We start from the raw sequence: 22806 nt of genomic DNA, 5'->3' as shown, positions 1-22806 counted from the left end.
AAATGGATCTGTAGAACCCAATAGAGAATCCTGAAATAAACCTAAATATGCATAAAAATCTGGTATTGATTAAAGACAACATTTAGAAGTCAGCAAAGAGGGGCGCCTGGGTGGCTCAGTCAGTTGAGCGACTGACTTCAGCTCAGGTCATGACCTCACGGATTGTGGGTTCAAGCCCCACATCAGGCTCTGTACTGACAGTTCAGAGCCTGGAGCCTGCTTCTGATTCTGTGTCTCCCTCTCTCTCTGCCCCTCCCCCACTCATGCTCTGTCTTTTTGTGTCTCAGAAATAAACATTAAAAAAAATAAAAAAAAAGAAGTCAGCAGAGAAAGGAGAGAGGCATGCATAAGGATACATTGCAGCACACTTTGTATGAGTAATAAGTTGGAAATAACCGTATCAATAGGGAAATTGCTACACAACTCACAGCCTATCTATTCTGTAGAACACTATTCAATAGTGAAAAAGAACAAGTTGGATTTATATGTACTAATATGAAAAATTCTCAGACATATGTTGGGTGAAAGTAGCAAATAGCAGAGCAATACATATAAGCATGATATAATTTATATTTTTTAATAACACTAAATAATACTATATATTCTGTGTGGGGGTGTGGGGGAGAGGGAGAGAGAATGAATAGAAATGAATAGAAAAAGGTCTATGAGAAATTAAGTCAAATAGTGAGTAGGGAAGGGGAGAGGCAGGGAGGAAATCAATTATGACAGAAGGTTTTTTAGCCTTCCCCGTAACATTCTAATCCTTTGAAATAAAAACAATAGGGGCACCTGGGTGGCTTAGTCAGTTGACTCTTAATTTTGGCTCAGGTCATGATTTCATGGTTCATGGGATCAAGCCCCGCATCGGGCTCCAAACGGAGCCTGTTTGGGAATCTCTCTCTCCCTCTCTCTCTGCCCCTCTCCTGTTCATGCTCTGTCTCTCTCAAAATAAATAAATAAACTTAAAAAAGAAAAATATATGAATTCATGTGTCATATGTGAATTAAGTCAATAAGTTAAGTCACTAAATAAAAAATTTAAAAGCTGCATAACAATATGAATGAGTCCAGTTATGTGAAAAATTCTGTATGTGTATAAGTACTTATTTTTTAATATAAATGCATGGAAAGGATACTGTAAGGATACTTACCAAACTGTTGATGGTTTGGTTTGGTTTTGTTTTTTAATGGGATGGCAAGTAGAGAGGGAACAGGAAAGGCAAGTTTCAAGATTTACTTTCTATATACCTGTATATTGTTCTGATCTTTTACCATGAAAATATATATTATTGAGGAATTAAAAAATAAACACATGGAGGGGCATCTGGGTGGCTTGGTCGGTTAGGCATCTGACTTCAGCTCAGGTCATGATCTCACAGCTCGTTAGTTCGAGCCCTGCGTCAGGTTCTGTGCTGAGGGCTGACAGCCTGGAGCCTGCTTTAGATTCTGTGTCTCCCTCCCTCTCTGTCCCTCCCCCACTCTTGCTGTCTGTCTCTTTCAAAATAAATAAATAAACTTAAAAAATCATTAAAAATGAAAGAAAGAAAGAAAGAAAGAAAGAAAGAAAGAAAGAAAGAAAGATATATATAATATATATGTGTGTATTTATATACAATATAGTTATATATTATATATTATATATTATATATAGTATACTATATATTATATATACTATATATACTGTAGTATTATACTATATGTACTACAATAATGTATACATATGTGTGTATATACATACATAAATTCTAATGTACACACACAAAAATACAAACTAGACTTTCACAATTTACATACTTCCGTGTTTATTTTTTATAATCAACGAGCATATAGTTATGCATTACTTAAGAAATGCTATAATAATTTTGCAATATAAACATATATCAAATTATTATGTTATACACCTTAAATTTCCCCAATGTTATATATCAATCATATCTCAATAAAACTGGGGCAGGGAGAATTAACATACAAATACAGAGAAATCTGATTATGTCATTCACCTAATCAACACCCTTTAATAAAGTATTCACTTTGCTCCTAGAATAAAGCCTAAAATAATTAAGTAGGAATGCCATTCAGCCTCAGCTCACAATACTCTCTCCCTTCCTTAATATGCTCTAGTCATAGGAGATGCTTTCCAGTTCTTCAAGTCCCTTATACATGTTCTAGCTTCAGATCTCCGCACATACTATTTATTTCTTCTACCTGGGACACTTCCTACATGCACCCCTCATCCACCTCCATCTACCCCAATTGATCCTTCAGTTCTCATCACCTCTTCAGAGAAGCCTTCCCCAATCTTTTGGTCAGGTCCTCCTGCTATAAGCCCTTAGAGAACCCTTCTTTTTCCTTCATAGCTTTTCTCACAGTTTGCCTTCGTCTATTTATAGGGTGGAATTATTAATGCCAATTACCACTCCTACTAGACTGGAAGCTCCATGACAGCAGGATTTTTGTCTGTCTTGTTATATCCTGGCATCTAACAAGGGTTCAGTAAATATCTGTAAAATAGATGATAGTCCCCTGTTAATCAGGGTAGACCTTGGCTTTGGCACTAGCTCCATTTTCCTCTTCATTCCAACCCATGCCATTCATCATGACTATGGATGACTCACCCAAAGCTTCAGCCTCACTGCCCCTTGATCTCTATTTCTACAATCTCTGATCACATCATTTCACATGCAATTTCTAGCCATTAGAGTTCCAGACTACCTGCTAAACATGCGACTGTTCCACTTGAGAATTCCTGGGCTCCACTCTGTCAGTCTCTGGCTACAACCTCCCACCCTTATTACTTCTTGGTTCTCAGAAGAGTACCTACTCCTCATTCTCATCAAGATCTCCCATTCTTTGACTTCTTCCATTCTCCAGCTCATTACCGCCTCATTGCTTTACTCTGTAGCCAGTCTAGACGCCATGGTACACCACTGCAACCACTCTCTTGTTAGCAGCCTCACTGTCCTTACCATTTTTAAGCTACCATTTACTGAAAAGTTACTATGGCCCACTCCGCATGCATTATCTCTGTAACTTGTCGCAACTCCTATGTATGAGGTAAAGACTATCATTTTCCACTCTTACTGATAAGGAAAAGGATTTTTTTTTTTGGCGTGGTGGAAGGATTCTTAAAGAGGGGAAAGAACTTGTCCAAGGTCACACGACCAGAAAGTGGTGGAGTAGGGTGGAGCTGGAATGTGAACAAGATCTGTCAAACCTCGAGGCCAATGCTCTGAACCAGTAGGTTATTTTGTCACTCAGAGGGAAAGACATGGAGAATAAACCATATGAGGGAAGAGGGCAAGTGTCAAGGGTTGAAGACCAATGCAACAATCCAGGTGAGAGTTGATGGTGGGTAATCATGATCTACTTCAATGTTGCAAAGAATTCAAATTAAAGTCCCACTTACTTCAGGCGTGTGACTTTATAGGATGGTGCTTGGTGGGCTTTGTATGAAGATGGCACAACTAGGTGTGCCTAGAAGAGACCAAAAAGAAATCATCAGTTTAATACACTCTTCTAGAATAAAATGTTTACTTTAATGTTTACTTTAACATATATATATTTCTACTTATGCTGCCGTTTACTAAATCTTCCGTGTGCTGGGAATTTACTGTAATCTTAATTACACTTGCAACAACCCCGTGAGCTACTATCCCGTTTTGTAAGTGAGGAAAGTGACACCCAGGAAGATAAGGACAATTGCTTCAGGTCCCAAGGTTAGTTCATGACAAAAATGGTATCAGAACCCAAGCCCACTGCTCTCCTTCTAGTCATTTTCCCCCAAAAGCGCCAACTTGGGGGTCACCCTCCCACACTCCACACTGGCTGTGGAGAGACCCTTGGGTGGGAATCAAGCAAGGGTGCGATCCTAATCCCTGCGTGGCAACTTTAGCAAAGCACAGGCCAACAGGTGTGAGGCTACTGAGATCGCCCCGCGCGCCCGGGCTTCAGGGGACAGACACGAGATCCCCTCCTGCAGTCGTTCATGAAGAGAGGGGTGACCCCGCCCCGTCGCCTGTCTCTGAGGGCCACCGGGTCCCAGAGGCACAGCAAACCCGGCCTCTAAGCTACACGGAGCCCGGGGCGGTCCCGAAGGGAGAGCAGGCAACAGCTCCGTCACCTGTTCCCTTCCTCCTCTCACACAATCCGAAGACCCGATGGCCAATCCCTAAGTGGCCATTCTGGGGTTTCTCCCCGCTTGAAGCCATAATCTGGGGGCCACGGATGGCCATCCGTGGGCCCAGGAGCCCTCTATGCCTACATGCAAACCGTGTCTTCTCCTCCCTTCCCCTCCCCTCCCCCCTCCCCCTCCCCTCCCCCTCCCCTCCTTCCTTCTTTCTTTCGAGATGGTCAATAGTTTTCACGGATTTTCAAAGAGGTCATGTCTCCCTCCCTCCCCTCCTCAAAAAAATAAAAGTTAAGAGTCAGGACTTTCGGCTCCGTGAGCCCGAGCTTCTCCGACATCTTTACCTCGGTCCCGCACGCACGCAGTGTCCGTCCCACCCCCGTCGTCAGTCAGCTGTTCTTTCCGTTCACCCCGCCCCCTGACGCACGCCTACACGCAAGCACCTCACACGCACGTACCCCCATACGCACGCGCCCCGCGTACGCGCTGCCCTTCTCCAGGCACACCTCACACACACCCTTGCAGGTCGCCAAACGCGCGCGTCTCCCACGCCCCTCCCCACCCACTCACGGCCGCACGCAGGCGCCTCCCCACAGATGCACCCCCGCACACACCGCCACACGTGGGCCACCCCGCTCAGCATCTAGGGCAGCACGCAGCGAGTTCCCCACCCGGGAGCTCCACTCAGCCCGCGATAGCCCTGCCAGCTTGTCTGGGCCGCCACTTCCCTCCTCACATCCCAGGAGACACTGTGCGGGGTGTGGCACCTCCCACGCTGGGCCACCGGGGCCTTCAGATGACTGGAAAGCCGGCCGCTCAGGCTGCAGGAACCTCCTAGATTTCCTGTCCCTCTGAAAGTAGGGGGAGGGGAGGGAGCCTTTCTCATCCCCTGGGAAAAGCGCTCACCTAGTTCCCAAAGCCAGTTAGCCCTTCCTCTATTTCCTGCCAGAGGGAAGGGACACGGAGGGAAAGCCAAGGTCTTTGGGGCGGGGAAGGGGAAATGAGTCAGAGAAGAGGCGGCTCAGAGGGAGGGGCTGTCCTGGAAATGGGGATGGGGGGGGCACCAGGGGGCGGGAGGGAAAGGGGATGAAAAAAGAAAGGGAAAACCGTGGCATAGTCCTGGGACTACTTCCTGGTCAACCCCAAATCCTGGAGCCACTGGGCGGGATCATTTCTGAGGTGCTGGGCATTAAACTCGTTTTACCCCGTGCCCAAGGTAGCTAAGGCCAAGACCCGTGCTAGCAGCTCACGAGGCACCACCGAATCTATGGGTCTGGGCAAGGGCACAGGGATTAACTCTTCATGTTCTATGGAGCCAATAATAGTCTTTACCTCTTAGGATTGCTGGAAGGATTAAATTAGTTACTACATTTCAAGTGCTTAGAATAGTGTCAAGGACACTGTAAGCAGTCAGTGATAGCTCCTATTACAAGATTCATTCATCGGTGGTCTGTCACCCCTCTAGATAATGAGTTTTATGAGGGCACAGACTATGTGTTACAGTCATCACTGAACTCCAACACCTGACAAAGAGTCTATCAGTAAATTATTTGTCGAATGAATGAATAAATGAGTAATTGCATGATAAATGCCAAGACCCTCTCTCTTCCATGTAAGGAGTGTATTTGTGGAAGTTTGAGGAAGAAAGGCTGTGATTGGTGACACATAGGACCCCTGTTGGTTTATGTATCAAATGAACTATTCTGCCCTTGGAAAATGTAATGTCTTTGGCAACTTTCTACCTGGACATATGGAAATCTATCAGGCAGCTGACCTGAAATTTGAAACTGAGACCTGACTAGAGCAGTATCTGTATTTTGTACAGTTAGTGAACAAATCAAGAGAAGAGGGCTGAAGTGGAAAATTAAAAAATAATGGTGGCAAATGTAAGTGGGGGAGATTGGCATGGGATCTCTGAGTGAACAGAAGTGTGTAAAGGGGAGTATAGTCCTCTCAAAAGAGTCTGTTGGCGGTCCCAAAGTAACTGTAATGTTATCCACCTTTCTGTTCTAGTCATAGGGTTCCTGATGATCTGCCCTGATGTCCCAACATTCTTGGGGTAGGTATGCAGATTAGGTTCCTACCACTACATTCAGTAAATTTGCGTTTGTGGAAATGCATAGTGTTAGAACTAAAAGCGACTGTAGAAATTACTCATACATTTCAATTTGTGGTTGAAAAACAAAGAGCCAGAGATAGCAAAGGACTTGGGTTTGGGGATTCTCTGGCCTTGGTACTGAATTCTGCAGGTTCTGAATTCGTTGTGTGTCCCGTTATTCCTTTAATTTTTTACCCATACCCTATCCCAACCCCAAAGACACAGAGGAGAATGAAAGGACATGAATGGAAGGTCAGGAGAAGGGAGGGAGAGAGTTCCTCAACAGACTCTGACTTTGATTCCTTTTGCTTCCCCCCAAGGAAGGTACCTGGGTGTTCAGCTAGCTGCTAGAGAGGAACAGCTCCACCATGGCAGCCTCACACTCTCCACATAGGTCCCGCAGGTAAAGGCTTAAACCATAGCTAATCTGAGTCTTGGCAGAACACCTGTTATATTCCCAGAACGCTAGAGGATGGGAGGTCTGCAAGGAAGTGCTTCAAGGCCACTGCTACTTACTTTCCACTGCCTCCTTATCCCCCCCACTCCCCTGGAGGGCTGTCAAGAGAATTTTTCATCCCTTCCCACCTCCTGGGATCTGATGAGATAAGAGTCTTCCTGACTCATCCCTCTCAGAATAGAGCTACATACTATAAAGCCACTTAGCTGAAGTCTAAAATTGGCTTCTTAGCAAGGGGATGTCCAATGACTACTGTTGCAGTCCTCTGGCCCCTTTTACAGTGTCTTCCTTTCACTAGGAGCAGGAACCTTTGACTGCTGTTTCTTTCATTGTATAAATAATAAACTGAATCTAAAAATGATTCGTTGTACTTTACCTGCTGAATCAGGCGGGCCTTGGACTTGTGTGATTGACAGCTGCTTGCTGTGAATTTCCCATTTCTGGCATATCACAATACCCTCCATTATCACCAGGGGAGTTAAGCTGGACAAAAAGATATGTAGATCATAATGCCTTTTTCCTGCCACTGTGCATCAAAGAGAACACCAGCCCAAATACCATGTTCTGGGACTTCAGTCTGGCTGGAGGAGTAGCAGATCCCCTGTGTTCTGTGTACGAGGCTAAGCCGACAGGAAGTAGAGTTGGCATCTATATTCCATTATTTGAAAGATGCCTCTTGGCCCCAAATATGTCCCCTGCAAGGCTACCAGAACATGGCTGGCTGACCTTTTCAAACCCTCCCCACCTTGTCACCCCCAGGTTGGACAACAAGAGCATTGTCTCCAGAAGGTTCTTGTTAACATTTTCTTGTTTTCTGAGAAGGAAGGAAGAGGTAGAGTGAGAAGCTGGAAGGGATATGAATTTTCCCCATACTCCTCCACTAGCCCATTACTGATGGCTAATTTATTAATTCTCCTAATTGTTCTCTTTGAAGACTGGCCTTATAGAACAAATTGCCTGTTACAAAGAGGCAGTTGTGGGAATGCTGGACCAGAGCTATGTGCCTGAGAGGGTGGTGTAAAGTTCACTTAAGACAAACTTCACAGTGTACAAGGTGGCCTGCTTGTCGTTCTGCTCATCAGGTTCTACTTCTATTCAGTCAGCATTTACTATGTATGTCCCATGTACAAGTCTGGTAAGAGCTGCCACTCTCACCTGTGTCTTCCAATGCCTTCCTTTCTCAGATGCCATGAGCAATTTGCATTTATAGGTTAAAAACTATTTGGGAAGACCAATTGAATTGGGTACCCCACTAGATTATAAATGTTAGGAATACTCTTTCATCTTAGTATGCCCCCATAGAAATGAGAATACTGGGAACAGAGTGAATGCCTCTTGAATGACCAGTCCAGGCCAGTCACAATTGGAATTTGTATATCGTGCCCAACCGTTATAGGAAGGCCACCTTGATCCTCCACCCCTGGAAATTCACAGTGGAGGAGAGTCATTCTCATCAACTGTTATGCTATATACATTTCCAACGTCCATGTAACAACCTACTTGTCCTCTGTTACTCCTAATCTTTATAATATACCACCTCACCTCCAACTGCAGGCTCAGTTTCACTGGGACTCCAGGACCAACCCTATTCCTAGGTAGGCGAACATAAAGGGCTCCATATCTTCTCTGGCCTAACGTATAAAACAGACTTCCAAACTTTACATCCCCAAAAAACATATGCAATCCTAGCTGTGGGTAATAGCCCCATATTTGCCCTTCGCCTAGACTGCTCTCCAGTAAGACCACTAAGCCCCTGGTACTCCAAATTCTTGCCTCTTTTATATTTTAATCTTGCTTTGGGGCCATAGTTTCTATAGGTCCATGGTCTGACAAACTGTTTCAAGTCACTTCTGACCCTACTCTGACCTTAACCAATAGGTTCCAGCACTGGGATTTTCTTTATTCTCCCTAAATTCCCACCTTCTGCTTCAATCCCTGAAACTTAATGTGCATGTCTCCTTGGGCCTTAGACCTTCATTTATTTAGTCTTCCTGACTGTTGTCTGCTCTTCAAACCAGTCTGCATGACTGGATCTCAATTTCTAGACCCCCCCACCCTGGGTCTTCTCTGCCCAAATCTCTACCTAGTATATGATAATTGATTTCCCCCAAGTCATTTAGATAATTCCAGTAGCCCATGGCCATCTTCATTTCAATGTTCCCCCCCAATTTAAACTCCAGTGAGAGACAATCAAGAACTCATGAATACATATATATTTATTTAATTCATAATATAGCATTTTGGATGGGCTGGGATATTTTAGAGGGATGAGGCTGTGTAATAATCTGCAGATGCTCAGATTTCTGTCACTAGAAGAGACGCTATTGGTCCAGAGCTCCCAGTACAAACAAGCCTGGGTTAAAATATTTGATAAAAAATAGTCCGACATTAGTCTAATAAATATTCTAGCCAACAACAACAACAGAGAATATGTCTGAAGATGGCCGACCAGACCATAAAAGGCAGTTTTACCTGACCTGATGGCAGTCAACTGGCCAACCTGTAATAACACGGCCAAATACAGCCAATGGCTCTGAGGCTGCAATTGGCTTCAGGAATTGAAATAAGCATGGGAGTGGTTCTTATCTGTCAGCCTCACATTCTCCATTCTGTAGAGGAAAGGGTATCAAATATTTGAGCTTATCAAAAAGTCCATCCATGGATTGCTCCATCCAGTTAGTCATATATAAATATGTAAACCATGGAAACTTAGAAAATTCACCTAGTGTATTTTTAGCTGAAAAGAACATATAAGTGGTTTTGTTGAAATCTGAATTTCACTGCATCCAAAGTTACACAATGTGATTACATGATAAAAACACATACAGATGCAGGAATCCTTACTTACAAGTAGTCACAACTCCAATGTGGCATTAAAATTTCTTTCATATTCTCAAAACAGGTTTAACTTTATTTTGATTATTTTTGTGCTTTCTTCAGTAAGACAATATAAAAAGTGGAAATAAGCATAAGTTGCAGACAGAAAGAATAATTTGCTAGCAGAAAGGATTGTAGGAGAATAGGTTGAGTAGGGCAACAACAATGAAAACTGAAGAAGTCACCTTCCTTGAAGATGTTAAATACAGGTCCTATTCCCTTTGTCCGACTGGGTTCAGCTAGAGGTAGTCAATGACTTCTCTTATGGTCCCTAGCATTGCCATTATCTAGGAAAGCCTTGAAGTATCTGGGACTCACCACACCCCCACTGAATGCCACCATGTTGTTTCTTGAAAAGCACTTTCCATTATTTGTCTCAGAAACTTCATTGCTTACCTCAAGCCCAGTTTAATTTCCTACATTATTCAGTAGGCTAACCTCTGAGTGATTTGGGGCTATAACCAAAACTTAAATCCATCTTCAAAGAATGAAGTTCAAAAAGACTAAAAAGTTTTTGCAAAGAATGGTGCCACATGCTCTAGACATTTCCCCAAGTTAACTTCCAAAGGGCTTTTGAGGCAGACAACACTCATTTATATGCCTAAGTCCCGGGGCTTTTGCAAAATAATATCAATATAGCCCAAATGGAAAAGTAACCAAGCTTTTCTGCCCAGGAAATAACAAACACCAGTATGGATATCAGACTACAACAGGGAAACTTTTGATAATTCATTCATTCATTCATACATTCATTCAATAAACATTAGGCAGCTACTCTGTTCCACACACCATGCCAAGTATTAAAAATACAACAACAAAAGACACAGTCCCTGCCCTCAAGGTATTCACAGGCTAGTAGGGAAGATGATCATTATACATTAGACTTTTGTGTGCATCAGAATCACCTGGGAACTTGTTAAAAATGTCAAATTCCACTTATGTGCCCAGATAGTCTAATTAAGTAGATCAGGAGTGGGGTCTAGGAATCAACTGTTTTAACAAACACCAAAGGTGGCTCTAACAGGTGGTCTGAGGACCACACTGAAAAACACTGCTATACAGTGTGATTATTGCTGAGAAGGGAGGAACACTCAAAGGTGCCACGGAAGCTCAGAAGAGAACATGCCCCAGGCAAGGGTGTCAGGAGTTAATTTGGTTGAGAGGGGTCAGGGTGGGGAAAAGTAGTCTAGGCTAAGGTCAAAAATAAGGTGGGGGAAGTTGAAGCTTTGTCCCAGGCCACCAAAACCTAAAGGGCACAAAAAAACCAAATGAATAGCTTGGGAGAGCTGAGGATCAGGTAGAGGAAATTGGTCCAGGCGGAGGTGGAGTGCTCTGCATTTATAGCATCTTCACACTATTCCCTTAATTTAAGAACAATTCCTGTTTACTCTGGGCATCAAAACTGTCAATAATGTCTCCATTCCAGGCCCAGAGAACAACCCATGTGAGTAATTGACCTTGTCCAGAGTAACGACTGTAAGGAGGGAAATGGCAAAAGGTGAAGCTAGGAAAGCCAACAGGGACCTGAAAAGCCAAACCCCATGTAAATGGGACCTTCTACTGAATGCTATGGGAGCCAGTGAGAGGTTTTAGGAAGGGGTGTGGGGAATAACTTGTGTTTAAAAACTGGGGGATAAGCCCTAGAGGAGAGACCAGAGTAACTTAGAGATGAAAGGCATACATTGTAAAGCACCACTACAGTGTAATGGGGCTGGGGCTGGGAAGAGGAGGTTAATATTCCTTGTGCACTTCACTAAATGCCAGGTGCTGTGCTAGGCAGTTTACATGTGCTATCTTTTTAAATCTTTGCAACAGCCTTGTGAGGTAGGTATTATTTTACGGAAGAGGAAACAGAGGCTCAGAGAAGCGAAGTAATTTACCCTAGTCCCACCGCTAGTAAATGGCAGAAGAACTAGGATTATTTTAGTCCAAAGTGCTATTTCCCAGCACTGCTGGATCTTACTGAGGTTGCTCATATCCTGATCAGCAGAAATTACATACAGTTTTTTAAAACAAAAAAAGCGGACTTTGCTACCAGATGCCTATGTTTGAGCCTGCCATCTGTACCTGCATCAGTGTTGCTTTCCATGTTAGGTGAAAAAAACAATACAAAGCTGTTATTTAGGGGGGTTATATAGATTATTTGTCTCTCCTACAGAATAGTAAGGCATTTGACAGCAAGGGACTGTGTTTTATCAATATATCGGCAGCAGAGCGGTACCCAGCATGTGGTAGTTTGTTGAATGAATTAATGAATGAACATCCACCAAGATACTGGAAAGGAAGAAGGGAGTTTTGGCATTGTTTCAAGGCTCCAATCTGGTGGCTTGTTACAGCTACCATTTTGTACAAAAGTAGTCTTTTCACAGCTCCGAAGAAGTAGACTCCTTGAAGCCTGGAGACTCTTCTCCTGGGAAGGAGAAAGCTCTGGTTCTGACATCCCCAATCCCCGCAGTGGAAGTGACAAAAGCACAGACCATAAACTTGATGCCCCTCAACAATAGTGATGACAAACTGCATTTGCCATGAAGGGTTGGCTAAGCAGATGGATAGTGTAAACAAGATTGCAAGAGGAATGATTATTTAACCTGTTTAAGAAAACAGACTGTTCGCAGGCATTCTGAAGCACTTCGGAAGTGTTTTATCTGAAAATACAAGTGCCTTTATATGCAAATAGTTGTTGCAGCTAGAACACTCCATTCTCACAGACTAAGTAAATAAAGTTCCTAAAGAACATCCATTATTATGCAACTCTTTTTTTAGCCTAATTCTAGTAACTGTATGTACTTGAGAGTAATAAAGCTATATTTCTTTGAGATATTCTGTGAAGAACTTTTAACAATTCAGATGACCCTCTTCCATTAGGCAGCCTCAGTGAAATTGCACTACACATAATGCTTGTATTGGATCAATTTTCTACCCAGCGCTAGTGGCTATTGTGCAATCTTGTCCCCCAATCTTTCCTACTCCAGTTTAGAGCTCTTCCCACCATCTATGTCATTGCATGTGTGTGTGACACGAAGGAGAATGGGAGGGATGAACGGAGGGAGGGGGGAATTGTTGCCTGATTTCGATGTTCCCTTTAGGGGACAAAAATGGACGATATAATTTCTTTTCCCTTCCAGTATATTTCTCACTCAAATGAGCAAATAAAAAAATTATTATGTATATATAATTATAAAATGAATATATAATACATATTTATTCATTTTATGTATATTATATATACACATTTGTGTTTTTACTTTACAATAAATCCTTGATGGTAGGTTTTTATCAAAAACTACATATGTGATCAGCCGATCCTTCAAAATTCTACTTGGCCAAATTGACCAGTACTAGAGAGGCTGACACCCTACACACGCCTTTCCTGCTGGCTAGCCCCTCGTTCAGAGCATCTTTCTACATTATTTACTTAGAATTATCCTAATTCCTTCCAGTATCATTTACACTCCTAAATCACCAGGAATTTTGAATTCTCCACTGATGAGAAGTATTCTCTAGATTTCTCCTCCAATGGCTTGACCCCAGACTACTTGGAAAATTTGCTCAGAGAAACTCAATACATTAATTCAGATACAAGCTTTAGTGCAGAAAAATTAAATCTATAATACCTAGTTATTTTGGATGCTTCAGATGAACTTTATTTTTTATCTTGTATATTGGACACTAACTGAGGTTTAGGAGGGGAAGAACTGCTGAACTGTAGACCCAGTGAATTCTATGCTCTCCTGAAACTTAATGGCAAGCTTTCATCCCAGAAACATAAGGGGATTCTTGAGGCCTACAGTTGCATTCCTGCCGCTCAGGGTAATCAATAAAATCTGGGGCAGGCAAGCCAGACAAGATCATTAGGGATTTGTTCCAGATTGTAAATGTTGGACAAACTGGAAGAATGAAGGTCACATCAAAAGTATGAAGATGGAGAGAGTTAGCTGGGTCATAGAAAGACAGCATGTTGTTGTCATAATCCAGAAGGACACCCAGACGCTTCAACTGTGGGGGCACATCCACCAGCATTTCTTTGTTGTTATGTCTCACTACAAAGTTGCTATTGCATCGAGAGAAGACCCATGAGGAGGCATTCTTGCCAATCCATTCATTCTTGGGAGCAGATTTGTAGGCAATGCCAATTGCATACCTGTGAGACAGTGGAAAGGAGAAAGAAATAAACATTCATTATTTGATCTGAGTTAGGGGCGCCTGGGTGGCTCAGTCGGTTAAGCGTCCGACTTTGGCTCAGGTCATGATCTCACAGTTTGTGGGTTCGAGCCCTGCGTCGGGCTCTGTGGTGGCAGCTCAGGGCCTGGACCCTGCTTTGGATTCTGTGTCTCCCTCTCTCTCTGCTCCTCCCCTGCTCACGCTCTGTCTCTCTCTCTCTCAAAAATAAATAAACACTAAAAAAATTTTTTTAAATGATCTGAGTTATGCTAGACACCATATGGGATATATAAGAATATCCCATAGAAGCAGGTATCCTTAACTTCTTCCTTTACTAAATAGTTTACATTTAGATCCATAATGTTGATAGCACTAGAGCTTTACAAAGTCAGCAATTAGAATGCTGTAGTAATTTCCAACTGTGATCCCAGTATATTTCCCATGATTTTTTTGTTTAAAGCTGGCCAATTTTTCTAGGAGTGGTTTTCATCACATGCTTTTTAACCTTGACATACTGGTACTACGTTTGTGCTGTGGAACTGAATCTCCTAGGAACCTGACAGCAGGAGAAAGGAGAAGAAAAAAACTACAAGTGGGATCCACTCACCATGTTGAGGAACCCATGACCACCTCCCAGTAGTGGCAGCCACTGTCAATGAATATATTTCCTGCTGCCCCATAGCACCCTGTGCCACTAAACCTCTCTGGGGTATGGCTCTTCTTCAGAGAGCTTTCATCCTTCTCCATCTGCAATCCATCATTGGAGATCTTCAACTTCTTGTGAGTCATTTTGGGATCTAGTTTAAAGGGTTGGCCTGAAAAAAGTAGAAAAAAAATGCATAAGAAAATACTTAAGAATTCCATCTTCGTCCTTCAGGGCTATCACTACCAGGAGATTCTTGATATCATGCCCATTCGTGGGCCAGTGCAAGTTGGTGCTATTTGGATTATATTAAGGAAGTAGGCCTGAAGCCACCCTTTTCAATAAAATAAGAATAAGCTGCCCCCCACTTCGTATGTTATCAAATTAAAAGGGTCTCATGTTCTCAAATGTGTTTTTTACTCTGCTTTATTTCAGTGGGTGATTTGGGATTTGAGTGGGTTTTAGGGGAAGGAGCATTTGAGGTGAGGCAAAGTGAGGGGAACTGATGAGGTGGCTGCTGGCAGAACAAAAAAACAAAAACAACTCAGTAATGACAATCTTTTTACCCTCTTACAATTGGGATGTAAATAACATATGATTAGGTAACTTTGTCAGAGTGTTGCATCATCATCAACAATCAGAGAAAACATTTGTCATGTAGGATCACTCGCAACAGAGGATTCCTTATAACCATATGACAAAACAAGTTACTAGGAGCCAATTGCTGGATATGGCAAGAGCTGTATTATACAACATGGGTCTGCGGCTGACACTGCTGGCGAACACAACACCCATTCCCTACTTTTTCTCTGTGACCCACTTTCACTATAGAGGCCAAAAAAGCTAAATATTCAAGCTCCTAGCCTCTCTTGCTGCTAGGGGTGGCTAACAAGGTGGAAGCAGAGGGAAACAGAAGTCAGACAAGCTTGGAGACACTTCTGCAATGTGCCCGTTTTCCCAGTAAAAGGGATAGCCATCATGTGTACCAACCCCTTCCCCCTCTTCCTCTCTTAAAAGGAAATAAGACATCTGGAGGCTGAAATGGCCATACTGTGATCATGTGACAATAAGCCAGTACACAAAGGGAGGAGTTTGGATCTTTCACGACATCACAGAACGAGCTGCCACACTAGTCCTGAACTGCCTACGTTCCAACTTCTTGCTATGTGAGAAAGAGAAAAAAAATACTATGTGTTAAGCTAAGTTAGTTGGATTTTCAGTCACCTGCATCCAGAAGCATTCCTAAGAGGTATGGCTTCTCTGCAGAAGGGTTCTACCAGATCATTGCAAATTAGTACCGTTTGACACAACTGTTCCCCACGCATGGGATGGGGTGCAGAGAAAAAGTCTTGACTAACATCCTCCCCAAACACCAGCTACTACTACATATACTTTGTGTATATCTTTGTACTCAAGTATCCCCCAGGGGCACCAATGGAGCCCGTGCCCAAAGCATCAACTAAAATGGTAAACTCCTCTACCCAGTGCCTCTGCTCTCTCGCACTGCTGTGGGTGCCTACTCAGGCTAAATGTACTCCCTGGCACGGAGGGGAAAATGGATCTCTCCTTTTGGGAACACCATAACATACTATTTGTTTTTAGTCGGGTAGGTTCACTGTTCCGGCTGCCTGCTTGGTTTATGGCTTTAACGATGAAGATGTAGCGCGTCCCGCTCTGAAGTCCATGCACTGTGTAGTGGTTCTGTTTAATGTTGGGCACAATCATCCAGCTATCCACTGAATTATACAGGCCTGTAAGGTGGGGAAAGACAAGGACATTAACCAGCAGGTAGTAGAGATAGGATGAGAAGCACACTGCAAATTCATCAAAAGCCTCCCCCCACCACCAAAGAAAGGTCAATTTCACTTTGTTTTCTTTTGAGTCCTAGGATACAGAGTGAGATAAATATCTTCTGTTTCGTTTCTCCCATGGAGCTAGGCTTATGCCAGGCAATTGAATGTCACCACTAGTGAAGTTTAGGTTGCTTCAATTTTCTGCCCAATAATATAGGAAAGGCCACTATACAAAAAAAAAATCACTGAATCACCACTTTTATGGAGTCTCTGGATCTTTACGCCAAAGGTCCAATCCCCTGAGAGCTGAGTCTAGACTCATATGGGTGGAGCAGTCCTGTGCACAGCACAGGAACATGGAATCTCAGAGCCAAAAGGACACCTACATGCCATGTTTCTGTCCTTTTACAAATGGGAAGCTAAGATTGAGAGAAGGTGACTTGCCCAAGGCCACAGAAAGATGGTGATGGTGCTGAGAGTGTAACGCTGGTTTCTTTAACCCTAGGCCAGTGTTCTCTCGGCTACGTCACAACTCATGGGGTAGACAGCAATGTTCCTTGGTCTCTGCAAGGTAGTGAAGCTTTCAGGGCTTATGGCTCATCTCACCTTCCCCATCCTCACCCTCACTTCCCAATCTAACCGGACTCTGAGGTATCATAGGGAAGCCAAGGAGATGGCATGATAACCAAAGCAAAATTGCCATCTCCCCACTTGGCACTACCCATCTTTTGCTCCTTCCTGGTTCCAATATTCATTCGAAGTTGGGTGGTCCAGGAACACATTGTTGCCTGGAACCTTCTTCCCTCCCAAGCTCAGAGATCTAGGTTTCTGCTTTCGAAACTCTTTAGACCATAAACATTGACTTAAACCAAGAAAAATGCACATAATTAAAAACATGTATTTGGCTAACTGTTAGTAGAAGAGGGGTTGACGTTCTGGTTTGTGAATTATCTAGGCTTCTCTCTTCTGTTACCTGTCTTTCAATCAGTTTATTGCTTTTTAACCACAATTCTAACAAAGCATGGACAGGAATGGGCAAGGAAAATGAACAGCGAATGTAGTCACTTCTATGCAGCCCTAGTGAAGGATTTAGTGAGGTTGAAAATGAAAAGTAATCATGAGTGGTTTGAAAGAGATATGATCATGAGGGTTTTATAATTAATTTGGTGGATGGTTGAAAAAGTCTAAAATAAAACTGAAAAAGAAGCATGAAGGAGGGAAAACACATATGTTAGAAAAAGAATAACTGGTGAAGACGCTCAGTTATGCTCAGGAAAAGACAATAAGGATAAGGGCCAGGAATCATGTTTGAGGGCCTGGTTAGCTATGTACCAATTCACAATATGAATCATAAACTGCACACTAGACTTTAATACAAAAAGGGAAATAAATGGTCTTCCAGATATACTTCTAACAATACAAAACAAAAAACAAATGCCACAATTAAGTACTATGTAGCTATGAAAAAACACTGAAGAGTGGGGTGCCTGGGTGGCTCAGTCAGTTAAGCTTCCGACTCAATTTCAGCTCATGTCATGATCTCATGGTTTGTAAGAACGAGCCTCACATCGGGCTCCATGATGACAGCATGGAGCCTGCTTGGGATTCTTTCTCTCCCTCTCTCTCTCTGCCCCTCCCCTGATCTAAATGAATAAATAAATTAATTAATTAAATAAGCTTAAAAAAAGAGTGAAGAAGAACTCTTTTAACTGATATGGAGTGATTTCCAGGGTTTACTGTTAACTGAAAAAAGCAAATTGCAAAAGAGCATGCATGCATAGTACAACACTTTTTTTCCAAGGAAGAAGGGCAAATAAGGGAGCATACATATATCTGCTTGTTTACAAAACACCAATAACAATAGGAAGGAAAACCCAGAAAATATTGTAGTTGGCTAGCTACAAAGGATGGGGGGAGGGCAGGGGATTAAAAAGATAGGGGTGAAAATGACACTTTTTTTTTTAATGTTTATTTTTGTGAGAGAGAGAGAGACAGAGTGCAAGCAGGGGAGGGGCAGAAAGAGAGGGAGACACAGAACTCAAAGCAGGTTTCAGGCTCCAAGCTGTCAGCACAGAGCCCGACACAGGGTTTGAACTCACGAAACATGAGACTGTGAGATCATGCCCTGAACCGAAGTCAGATGCTTAACCGACTGAGCCACCCAGGTGACCCGAGAATGACACTCCTTTGAATTCACTTTTTTCTTGTATCGGTTTCCCTTTTGGAAACACACTGCTGTTTCACAAATTCAGAAAATTAAAATTAAATCAATATGAATGGGAAGAGCAGGGACCAAAACTGAAGGCAAACTGAAGCAAATGAACCCAAATGCATTTCAAATGAAAAATAACCACACCAAAAGGATGGGGGCAGGAGGAGAACTGAAAACAAATCCTGAACTATTGTTTGTTTTTGTAGTGGTGTGGACAAAGCACTTCTGGAACTGTTAGATCTATTATGGGATTAAGCAAATGAGTACATGTGTTGATGTTGTTGGGAGCCAAGGTTCTCATTGTAGAAGTAGGAATATACAAATATCAAATGGGGGAAGGCAACAAAGAATGTGTGGACATGGACTGGAATTGGAGGCATTGGTATGAACTCATGATTTCTATATATGTGCGTGTATATGGGCATCCATATGTGCACATATGTTAAGTACATGCGTATGTACATTATGTGTGTGCACATGCATATGTGCATGGGCATATGTGTGTATTTCTATTATCCAGATCTTATTCTATAATAACATTCTCCAATTAAAAGGAACCAAGGTTCCTTAGAGAAATGGCTGATTTCAAGGCTGGGGCAGGATAAGGTGAATACGACCTTAGAATCTTTTGTTATGCTAGAAAGTAAAGAAGTATTCAAGAAAATTATGGCAGAATATAAGAACCCAGGAGTAAGCTTCAAAGTCTTACTGGCTAAACCTGGACAACCTGAGCATCCAAATAAGCAAGGGCAGTGAAGAATTATAAACCATTGAAAAGAGAATTCATGAGGCCATACTGATAAGTAGATAAAAAGACAGAGGGTGGGGCTTTGGCTTACAGTAGAATGTAGAAGGCCAACTTGTAAAACTGGGAGGGGATCCTCCTTTGGAAAATTATAATTTTGTAATCATCAGAGCAAAGACTGGACCAGGCAAGGAGTTTTGATTGGTGCTAAAACAGGAGTGGGGGTGAGATAGGTTTGATGAGGAAGCAAGACAGTTTCCTTGATTCAAAGTTATCACCACACAGATTGCTCATTAGTTGCAAAAGGAAAAGCAGTAACTACAGGATGAAGAAATCAGGCAACACCTTTGACTTGCTGAACAAAATTAGCATCACCAACGAAGGGCGAGTGGACATGATGTGCCTCGAGATGTGATGTCCTAAGGAGGACACCCGTCCCATGTGGTATTCCAGCAATGAATTCATAGTCTGAATATAAATCATGAGGAAACTTCAGAGAAACCCAAAATAAGGGATAGTATAATAAAGAAATAAAAGGACATTTAAAAAAAATCTGTCAATGTCGTTAAAGACAGAGAAAGACTGACAAACTAAGTGTTCCAGATTAAAGGAGGCTACAGAGGGGTGCCTGGCTGGCTCAAATGGTGGAGTGTGTGACTAAGTCTCAGGGTTGTGAGTTTGAGCCCCACGTTGGGTGTACAGATTACTTAAAAATAAAATTTAGGGGAGCCTGGGTGGCTCAGTCAGTTAAATGTCTGACTTCGGCTCAGGTCATAGTCTCATGGTTTGTGAGTTAGAATCCTGCATCAGGCTCCGTGCTGACAGCTCAGAGCCTGGAGCCTGCTTCAGATCCTGTGTCTCCCTCTCTCTCTGCCCCTCCCCAAATTATGTTCTGTCTCTCTCTCAAAAATAAACTTTAAAAAAATTTTAATAAAATTAAAAAAAATAAAGGAGGCTACAGATATGACATTAAATGCAATACCTGATCCTTGACTCTAAAGGACAATATTGGGTCCTTCACATTATAAAGGATATTATTGGGTCAACTGTCAAAATTGGAATATGAATAGTGGATCAGGAAAAGTACTGTATCAAATCTCTTAAAGTTGATAACTGTACTGTGGTTAGGTAAGAGTTTCCTTATTCTTACAAAACCTACACTGAAGAATTTAGGGGTAAAAGGTCATGATGTATGCAATTTACTCTCAAATGGTTCAGAAATAAATAGAGAGAGATAGGGAATGCTAGCAAATGATAAAGGAAATGAAATAACATGTTGGCAAGTAGACGTTGACAAGTGGATGAATCTGGGTAAAGAGTTTACAGGCATTCTTTGTGCTACTCTTACAACTTTTCTGTAATTTCAAAACCAGTTCTACATTTTAAAAAGGTAAATATAGGATTCTCTGGGTATTACCGAGACTTGGTGAGATAGGGTTTATGACTGAATTATGGTAATGGAAATATACACCTTGTTCCAAAGGGAAAGACCACAATATGGAAATCCATGAAGCCAAGTGTAAATGTGTAGTGGAGAACATTTGCATGGAAATGAAAAGGAGAGGAAATAGAAGTTTTATCTTTGTGGCAGTTTGTTACAGACTGCCTGGCCAGACAGAGTATAGCCAGTGCTTTCATAATGCAAATCACGAAACTGAAAAGGAGAAAAGATATACAGTAATGGGGAATACAGTCAGCTAAACATCTGTTTGAATTCAGCTAACAGCATCATCTGAAACATCATTGGCTTGTGACCATCCCAAATCTTAGATGAGGTGGGGAGATAGTTAGAAATGAAGGGAGAAAGCTGAAAAAAAAATAAGGGGACTATTTCTCCAGACAAAATACTAACCAACAAGGAAGACATTTCTGGTTAAAGAAAATGTGGAGTTGGACTATTTTAAGATTCCTCATATAAATGGTATCATGTAGTATTTGTCCTTCTGTGTCTGGCTTATTTCACTTAGCACAATGCCCTCCGGGTTCATGCATGTTGTCACACATGGCAGAATCTCCTTCTTTTTTAAGGCTGAATTACATTTTATTGTATGGATATATCACATTTTCTTTATCCATTGATCTGTTGATGGACAACTTTTTTGTATGTTGACTACATGTAAATAAAGTGGTCTAAGAAAAGAGAAAATGTGGAAAAACCTCAAGGGGAAAGCATCTCTCAGAGTCCAAGTTCAATCAACAGCAGCAGAACAGGGGCAGGCCAGACCAACAGATAGGACCGAGACCTTGAATCTTCCTGAATATGTATTCCCAGTAAAATTGTTTCATCTTATCTGCCCGTTGCCAGACAAAATTTTGCTCAGGGCTCTGCACTTGTCCCTGCCTTATCCCATTTTTCTATTTATGATTGGAAGAAGACATAGAAGGCAGGCTGGGAAGGCAGAAACTGGATTTAAAAGGATTTTGGCGGGGCGCCTGGGTGGCGCAGTCGGCTAAGCGTCCGACTTCAGCCAGGTCACGATCTCGCGGTCCGTGAGTTCGAGCCCCGCGTCAGGCTCTGGGCTGATGGCTCAGAGCCTGGAGCCTGTTTCCGATTCTGTGTCTCCCTCTCTCTCTGCCCCTCCCCCGTTCATGCTCTGACTCTCTCTGTGCCAAAAATAAATAAAAAACGTTGAAAAAAAAATTTAAAAAAAAAATAAATAAAAATAAAAGGATTTTGGCAGGTTTGAATGTGGAGTCACAGCTAACCAGACAAAACGTAATAGGGATGTACTCAAGGTCTTGTATTTCAGTTTAGACAATCAACTATATAGGAACAAGTTTTTGAAATACCTAGAGATTTCAGCTGACTACATGCTCAGGAGTCAACACAGGCAATGTGACTACTGGAATAAAAAGGTTTGGGGTGGGGGTCATCAGCTAATGTATAAGACAAATAATCCAGCTATCCTCCGTGGTGGTCAGACCACTTCTGGAGTACTGTTTTCACTTTTTTGACAGCATGTTGTATAAAACACTCTGACAAACATGGATGTATTCCTAAAAAGGATACCATGATGGTAAAGGGTCTGAAACCAGGTCACATGAGGAGCGATTCAAAGACCTGAGGATATTTAAGCCTGGAAAAGAGAAAATTTAGAAGGGACATATATGAGAGCTATGTAAAATGATCTGAAGAACTGTCATGTGAGAGATGGATTAGGTTTACTAGTGAGGCATAAAAGGGCAAGACTAGGACAAATTGGTAGCTGTGGGTTTAATTCAAGAAAACATTAAGATTAAAGTCTGACAGGCTTGGGTTCAAATCTTGACTCCATCAGTTTGTAGCTCTGTGACCTTGGGCAACTCATTTATCTTGAACCTCAGCTTCTTCATCTACAAAACAGAATTAATATCAACTCTTTCATATGGCTAAGGAAGAACTCATGAGGACTAAGTGGGAGTGTTTGTAAATGACAAAGCATAATGCATGTACACATTATCATTGTCATTATTAGTTACTAGGTGGGAGAGTTGGGTTTTCTAGGGATGCACTGACAATTATTCATAGCTGCACAACAACTGAATGAGTTATTTTGTTAGAAGTGAGCTACTCATCACCGGAAATGTTCGAGTAGAGACAGGACAATCATCTACTGGGTGACTGGTAAAATGGAAGATTAGCTTAAATGACATCTAAGTTTCCTTCCAATTCTAAGGTGCTATGATCCTATTATTATTAAGAATTGTCCGTTAAG

At 42.2% G+C, this 22806-nt stretch overlaps 1 protein-coding gene across 2 annotated transcripts in view; it reads right to left on the bottom strand.

The window, feature by feature from the left end:
- Positions 1-13175: 13175 nt before the first annotated feature.
- MID2 (midline 2) overlaps positions 13176-22806 on the bottom strand; it is a 97845-nt gene continuing 88214 nt past the window's right edge. For both annotated transcript variants that reach the window (XM_042975161.1, XM_042975162.1), the window contains exons 8-10: positions 15951-16112; positions 14326-14533; positions 13176-13698 (exon numbers count right to left, since the gene is read on the bottom strand). In XM_042975161.1, the coding sequence (XP_042831095.1) occupies positions 13296-13698; positions 14326-14533; positions 15951-16112 (773 nt within the window). In that variant the 3' untranslated portion in view covers positions 13176-13295. The remainder of the gene's footprint in view (positions 13699-14325; positions 14534-15950; positions 16113-22806) is intronic.

Source organism: Panthera tigris, chromosome X (assembly GCF_018350195.1).
Source record: "Panthera tigris isolate Pti1 chromosome X, P.tigris_Pti1_mat1.1, whole genome shotgun sequence".
Lineage (NCBI taxonomy): Eukaryota > Metazoa > Chordata > Mammalia > Carnivora > Felidae > Panthera > Panthera tigris.
The sequence above is the reverse complement of the archived record's forward strand: the minus strand, read 5'-3'. Positions and strand labels throughout refer to the sequence as shown.